The 8,845-nt window shown below is 28.3% G+C and overlaps 1 protein-coding gene across 1 annotated transcript; it reads left to right on the top strand.

Annotated features, from left to right (window-relative positions):
• Positions 1-7,256: 7,256 nt before the first annotated feature.
• Positions 7,257-8,819, top strand: LOC126555295 (uncharacterized). Its single transcript, XM_050210236.1, has 3 exons — positions 7,257-7,910; positions 7,981-8,063; positions 8,643-8,819. Exons 1-3 carry the CDS (start codon positions 7,463-7,465, stop codon positions 8,817-8,819), a joined length of 708 nt encoding a protein of 235 aa, XP_050066193.1. The 5' UTR covers positions 7,257-7,462.
• The last annotated feature ends 26 nt before the right edge of the window (positions 8,820-8,845 follow it).

The raw sequence follows: 8,845 nt of genomic DNA on the forward strand, positions 1-8,845 counted from the left end.
CGGTGTGTGCGTCAATCATATATCGATGATTTCCTGTGAAATCGCAAGCGCGCGTATGATGATGTCGCGTGTGACCATGAACGATCCCGCTATACGTTGTGATAATATATTATGTTATTACGGATGCGGGGACCAGTATTTCCAAGAGAAGCTGCTTGCTCCGCTGCTTCTAATTTATAAGCGTTTTAGGCCTACAGCGCCTTTCGCCTATTAATTTAACTATGGTTTTGAGTGGTTTTTCCCTTCACTTTTAGGCATACAATTATAGACAATTACTGGTCTTTATCTACCACGAACCCGTCCATGAGTTCTAGGAATACTTCCCAATTTGGATTTGGTCATTATTATCTACGTTTTAGTACCTTTGTATATTATATTTAATGTATGAGACATCAGAGCACGTTGCAATGATTTGCTTACAAAAAAAAAGATTAAATTATCGTGCGACATTAATAAATATTATCAAAACAAGCATTGAAAAACGCTTTAGAAAAAACAAGCAGATAAATTTTTAGTTATTGCTGCTTTATCTCATCCATATTTTAAGACATTGTGGATAAATAATAATATAATCAAAGATTTGGCTGTTGCTAACTTCAAACCAGCTGTTAAAAAAAATCTAAGTCTGGAGATATTGAGTTATCTAACATAGATGATGAAAATATTGAAAATACTAATACACATGGTGATGGAACATCTTCATTTTTTTTCTTGTCTAAAATTCCTTCAAATTCCAATATTTCCATTGAAAATGAAGTATCAAGTTTTTTGAATAAGAAGAGGTTAGGATAAGAATTGGTTTTAGAAGAAACGCCTAACATTAAAAAGTTTTTATAGAACACAACACTCCATTACCAAGCAGTGCTTCTGTAGAAAGAATTTTTAGTGTAAGCAACGCTATACTCATTAAACGTAGAGGACGAATAACTGACGAACATTTTGAAAAAGTTATGTTTCTTAAATGTAATAAATTTTAAAACAGTATTACTGTATAAGTTGTAAATTATCACATCAATTAAACAAAATTACATTTACAATTTTTAAGAATAAAGGAATTCTGTATAAACCTAAAATTGTTTTCTAAATTCAACATACTTTATTACATTAAACCAATAATCAGTTTTAAGACTTAAGAATCAGACATTAATAAAGCTTAAAAAAATGTATTTAAAAATATTTGAAATACTTTTTGAATATATTTGTATTTGAATTGAAATACTTAATAGCAAAGGTATTTAAATAAATATTTTAATACTTTTTAATTGAAGTATTTAAATACCTATTTGAAATACATTTGGAAAGTATTTTTAACATACTGGTTTTATGGACGAAAAATGAGAAAGTTATCGGGTAAGAGAAATATGACGAGGTGGTGATGAAATTACAGAGGCGCTATCTGTCCAGCAAATAGTAAACTAAATTAATTTTGGGAGTCAATGGGAGTCATCTATCTATCTTCTATCTTCTATATATATAAAAATGGAGACAAAAATGTATACATTTCATCAATTGAGAATGGCTGGACTGATTTCGCTCATTCTTTTTTTGTTTGGATCGTAATTGCCAGGAGAAGGTTCTTATGTGAAATAGTTAAGAAAGTTGCACGGAAAATTAAAAAAAAAATACAATGAAAAATAATAAATACCGATGATTACTATTACTATTATTATTATTACTATCCTAGACGGCAATCGAACATTAATAAAACATATTAGGAATGTTTATATCAAATTATCACCTTGTGAGAAAGTTTCATTATCATTTCCACATAATTATTCAATGTTCCTATAACATTCTTACAAAATTATTTGGCTACAAAAACAATGATCTCCTAATATTTTGTCGAAAGATTCTTATAACATTCATTCAAAAGATTTTGTAAACATTTTTTTAGAAGATTCTTATAACATTAATTTTAAAGTTTCTTTAAACATTAAGTCAAATGATTCTGTAAACAATTTTTTTTAAAAGGTTCTCAAAACAATATCTCTTAAATTAGGTTGTAATCTTTTGATAATGTTACTATATCAACTCTTAGAATATTTTAATAAAGTTAATATTCTAAATAACTTTTCATTTTTAAACCATTATAATTAATATCATGACAACTCCCACTGTTATAAATGTAGAGGGGCTATCATCTACTTCTCACTGTATTAAAATTTGGAATTAAGAGGATAATATAATATGTAAAACAAATTTTTGATTTAAGATCTAGTTCTTTTTTTCATTTTTATCTTTTATACGAAATTTTGCATGATCCAACCAGACCCGAAATGGAACATCAATTTTTTGATCAGGTACTTTGGCATATTGTAAATTCAATCTTGCAGCATCTTAAACACAAATTAAATGATTCATTAAAAATATAAAGAAATAAAGTGAAATTGCAAAAAAAGTTGATTATGATCAGCTGTTGAAATATTATCAACAAACACAATTCAAATTATAAATAAGTATAGAGTTTTTTGTCAGATTGCTTGTATATACTATAAATACAGTGAACACTATATAGTAAAATATAATAGGTGTAATTCACTACTTGTAGACAACGAGAAGCTAGCTAATATTTATTCAGAAAGAATCATTTCTGATAGGTTATTAAAGCATACACTAAGACAGTGACGGTTTTACGGGGGTGCTCCAAGGGATCTGGACCCCTTAGATATTATACGGTTAGGTTAGGACCTTTTTTGTCTTAATATTATATAATAATATAATATTAAAGGTCCTCCACCTCAGAAAAATTCAAAAACCCACAACTGCGCTAAGATTTTCAAGAGCTATTACATAAATAATAATAATAATAATAATAATAAGTTTATTTTGCCAATATATCATATTATAACAACATAAAATATAAATATAATATAAATTATAATATAAATTATAATACAATAAATTTAAGATAATATATTGACTCACTTCTAAAAAGCTAAAAGCTTGTGCTAAGAAGTGAGAGTTTCTTAAAGTATTAAATATTAACAATTAATTAAATATATAACAGTATAAAATCAAATTAAATAGGTAGAAATAATGAGAAATACAAAAAGAAAATATATACAAAATTACAATTCATAATTAAGTGTAACATTATCTAACCGGTAAGCTTAATATACAATTTTAAAGAGTTAATATTATTAAAATGCATAAGATTTAAATTTAATTTACGACACAACAATGTGCATTTGTAAATAGTACTCTGAGAAGTTACTGTTTTATAAAACATAATAGAATTAAGATTAGAATGACACTTATTTCTAGTATTATAATTATGCTCTATGGTTTTTAAACAATGTCTATATTTATATATAAGTAAAAGCAAAGATTTATAATATAATATTGATATAGGTTGTACATTAAAATCAATATATAACTGTTTTGTTGGATACAAAAAAGGCTTTGAGATAATACATTTTATTAAACTATTGATAGTAGTGTTATGGGCTACGAGATATCTATAAGATATCTACGAGACTACAAGGCTAAGTTAGTATGACCATGCCTCATGTCAAGGGTAATGCGGATGCTACTATGACCATGACACGTGTCGGGATAGTAAGCGCACCAATAATTACAGTGCACTAATGATGCATTTGAGATGTTATTACACATTCTCAAATTCGTGTCCGAATTTGCAACAACAACAACAAGGACACCTGGTTTTACCCAGAAGGCGAAAACACGTCGTAAACAAGAGACGCACCACAATATATAAGGGAGCCCGAAGACCAGCAACGGCAGATGTACCAAAGCTATCAACAACAGAGCACTTTCACGTCACTCAGCCACTTATTAATTTGTTACATGTATTTTGTTTGTATGCAATAAAACATATTACGTTATTAAGTTTAACTTTCATTCAAATTAACTATTTGGATTCAAATCTGATACTGGCACGCAACAGTAGTATTTAAAGGTGTCAAATAATCTTTATAAGTACCACCCCAAAAAGGCAATCCATAGTAAACTAAGGACTGAACTAATGACATATATACAATTCTCAAATGTTTAAAATCTAAAACATATTTTAAGCTTTTAAAATTATAAAATAAATTCCTAATGGTATTAACCAATTTATCTATATGAAAATTCCATTTAAGTTTATCATCAAATATTAACCCTAAATGTTTAATATGATTTACCTTTTGAATATGTTGACAATTACAGGGTACAATTTTGTTTTTACAATTAAAGGAATGCGGACAAATGATAAGATTATTCAAGTTAATTGAATTAGGTCTAAGATTAAATAATATATAATTAGACTTTTTAAGATTAACTCTAAAAAATTATTATCATACCAATTCTGAACACTATCTAATGAGAGATTAACTTCATCAAATAGGTCTTCGATACTTTTATTATTAAAAAGCATAACCGTATCATCAGCAAAACTATAAATATCACCTTTTATAGAAACATTAAGAAGGCCGTTAACATATATATTAAACAGTAAAGGGCCTAAAACAGAACCCTGTGGAACACCAATTGAAATATTACTTACATTACTATATTCATTATTAACCCTGACTATTTGAGTTCTATCGTTTAGGTATGACTTAATTAATTTTAAAATATTACCTCTTATCCCAGCATAGTGTAACTTTCTAATTAATAGATCTAAACTTACAGTGTCAAATGCCTTTTTTATATCAAGAAAAACACCTATTACATAATTACATTTATCAATATTATCATAAATGTAATTGGTAATATGAAATAAGGCGTCATTAGTGGACATTCCTTCCCTAAAACCAAATTGCCTATCCGAAAAAAAATTATATTTATTTAAAAAGTTGACCAGTCTGACTTTAATACATTTTTCTAATAGTTTTGAAATTGATAGGGTTAGAGAAATTGGTCTATAGTTCTCAGGTAAGCCTTTATCACCAGATTTAAATATTGGGATAACCACTGCTTTTTTGAAGGCAAGAGGGAATATACCTAACTCAACTATTTTATTAAATAAAATTGCTAAAGGTTTAGAAATAGATGAAGAAGTCATTTTTAAAACCTTATTTGATAAGTTGCCTTTATAAAAAGAACTATGATCTTTAATCTTTTGTATAAACTTTGTAATCTCATCATGAGTGATAGGAGTAAGAATATACTTTCATAGATATAGCACCCCTTATTTAAGTCATGAAAATTATCATTAAAATAGTTTTTATTTAATATATTATCATAGATATTCATCCCTACTGAGGAAAAGTAATCATTAAAAATGTTAGGAATAATTTTATTATCAGATATCTTTATACCTTCATTGTTTATTAAAGAATGTACTGTGTTTTTGGAATTATTTGATGAGTTATTAGTTACATATTTAATTGTTTCCCAAAGTTTTTGACATTGCCTTTATTATATATATTTTATTATGATAATACATACTTTTGGCTTTCTTAATCAAAGTATTAAGTAAATTTCTATATTTGTTATACTTAGTAATTAATGTAATATTATTTGGATTTTTAATTTTTTGACCATACATTTTTTCTCTATGTCTGATAGAAACAATGATTCCTTTTGTAATCCATGGTTTAAGTTTGTAGTTATAAGAATTAAATTTTCTAGAAATTTTTTAGTAGAATTAGCTATACATAAGTCAATCTTGTTTATAAAATTGGTAAAATCAACATCAATGTCATTACTACTTAATATACTATCCCAATTAAAGTTATTAATAATTAAATTTAATTTATGAAAATCAATAACTGAAAGAGCATTATTAGTATTATTACATTTACTATGTTGTATATGATTACAATTTAAATTAAATGTTAAGATTATACTAAACTGATCAGTAATTGAAGAAAGATAAACATAAGAATGAATATTAACTGGTAAAATTCTTTTAACAAAGAAATGATCAATGCACGAAGCAGAAGTAATAGTTTGTCTAGTTACATTATTAATGCAAAAATAAAAACCAAAACCATAAAAAATATTTAAATATTCAATTACTTTTAGATTATTACTCTTTAAGATATCAATATTAAAATCACCACAAATAATATGATTTTTAAACTCGGAAGTATGTGTCAAATAACTATATAAAGAAGATAAAAAAGCATCAATATTATCTGAAGGGGATCTATAACACCCAGTAACAATATACTCTATGCCATTAATATCAAAATGTACTTCAATTGAATTAACATTAGTCATTAGGTTAGTACAAACATTTTTAACTTGATAACTATTCTTAATAAAAAGAGTAACACCATCAGACTTATTGTTTACACCAAGAGAATTAAAAGATTGATAGCCAATAATAGTAAAATTTACATCATTTAAAAGCCAAGTTTCATATAAAACAACAATATCAAAATTTACCACTGAAGTACTTAATAATACCAACAATTCATCAAATATGGAAAATTTATTATTGCCTATATTTATTGAATTTAAATCAGTAATATTTAATGTTACAATTGAATTAATCTGATCAATATCAGATATACAAAATTGAATATCATTATTCATTAATTAATAAAGTATGTACAAAAATACAAAATCAAAACAACATAATTACTGTATTTTCATGGCTATATCACCTAGTTCTCTTATACGAAAAACCTTAGATTGGTCATCCTTACGTACTAAGATATCACCTTCATTTATCCAAACATATTTGTACAATTTTTGGTATAAATCTAGTTTAGCGCCCACGCGAATTTTTCGAATTTTTTTGCCGAAACTTATGTAAATCGACGTTCTAAAAACGATGGTGCAAAAAAAAAGTTGGCGGAAATCAATAGTTTTTGAGTAATAGAATTTTGAAATTTTAGTTTTTTCTATAACCCATTTAAATAGGTAACTTTTTTGCCGCCCGTATACAAGTGAAGTGTGGCGCAGTGGTGCGCCCTACAAGTCTAATAACGATAGTCGAAGGATCGAAACTGTCCACGGATGAATAATTTTTTGCACTTTTTTCCATCACCTTTTTTCGTCAAATGCATTTTGGTTGGCTCTGTGACTTACTTGGGGTGGTGTTGCATAGAGAATCGAGAGATATTTTTCGATTTGCGGAGCGGAGCGACGGCGCCGAGGAGCGTAGCGACGAGTGCCGATACACCTGAAATCTTTGTTCATTTCAGGAATTTTCCATTGTCCCTGTTACCTATTTTCGTTTTTAAATGTCCGAGCGAGTGCAGTTGTCGGTGCAACAAAAATGCATTTTTTAAGCGTGCTCTCTATACGGGTTGGTGTTACATAGTAAAACGAGGTATATTTTCGTTTGTGTTTAGGTATTTCACAGTTAATATGATTTTCGTTATCGAACGTACAAATCTCCGTATGTGGTAGTTAAATTTATATGATTATAGATAAACTAACCTAATCGTAGATAATATGTAATACCTTATATTTAATTTTGGTTCATAACTGTTTCTAACGCAGTATTCGTAACACACTAGTTCGTACGTTTTATACATTTAAAGTTTGTTTTTATTTAATAATGACGTGGTCAGTTATTAAATTATTTAAATTATTTGAGTGTCGTGAGGATGGGCCGTTGTCAATGCCAATTATTGAACAGCTTCAATTGTGGGGTCTTATACCAAAAAATAACATCCTCAAATGCAAAAACGGCCATTTTGCTAAATTGTGCCCTCACGGAGATTACGCCGATGGGTTTGTTTGGCGTTGTAGACAGTGGTCTACAACGAATAATCGCAAAAAAATTCGGTGTGATTTTAAGCAATCCATAAGAAAAGACACGTTCTTCAATAAATCGCACTTGTCGATTTATCAAATAGTTATGTTTTCTTATCTGTGGACCGAGAATGTGTCTCTTTCTTTTATAAGAAAACAAATTGAAATTGCACAACAATCAGCTGTTGATTGGGCGTCTTTCCATCGGGAAGTTGTCTTCGATGGAATGATATTACGGCATGAAAAAATTGGTAATTTTCGTTTTTATTTTATTAAAAGTGAAAATAATTTTTTTAATTATTTACTTTATTTATTACGAAGGTGGTGTTGGAAAAGTGGTCGAAATCGATGAATCGAAATTTGGTAGACGTAAATATTATAGGGGTCATCGAGTAGAGGGTGTAGTGAGCCGGTCCTGGTGAAGATGGCTCAACACGATTTAACGACGAAGTCCACTTTGTCGTCTATCTTCTTCGGAGAGCGTAGAAATTTGTAGTAAATAAACAACTCGGTTTTTTATAAGTTTGAAAATCAAGTTATTTATTAACTGAGACAGAGTAAAATAATAATATTAACGACTGGCCCGATGTGTTGTTAAGTATAGAACAACGCCACCGGTCCACGCGTACTTGAGGCTTAACTATGTCTGAAACTTAATACTACCACAACCTTTTTATATAAAACTAAACATGGACGTAGTCCCCGAATATACGTGTGTGTCATGGTAAACCGGAACACAAGTTTCGTGTTTACGACGACACGATTATTAAATGCGTATTAGCTTTCTAAATATTCATATAACTAGCTCTATAAAATAATATAAATAATATACGTATCTTAATTCTACGCATTCATATAACAAGAATATAATACTAGATCTATAAATTGGATATATGAAATTATTGCAAATAGTATCAGCTCAAAGGTAATAAAAAAAATAAAGTAATAAAATAGTAATATGGTCGGATAACTACAAGGGTCAGTGGGTTTTTGGTGGAGTAGAGCGGATAACAGGCAAATGTTTTTTAGTACCCGTTGAACGTCGTGATAAGGAGACATTACTGACAGTAATAAAAGAGTGGATTTTGCCCGGTACATTAATCATTAGTGATTGTTGGAAAGTACGTGGTCTTGTTTATTCATATTCTTTTATTCATTGATATTAATTATGAATTTTCAATTTTAG

Source organism: Aphis gossypii, unplaced genomic scaffold (genome assembly GCF_020184175.1).
Source record: "Aphis gossypii isolate Hap1 unplaced genomic scaffold, ASM2018417v2 Contig00784, whole genome shotgun sequence".
Taxonomy (NCBI): domain Eukaryota; kingdom Metazoa; phylum Arthropoda; class Insecta; order Hemiptera; family Aphididae; genus Aphis; species Aphis gossypii.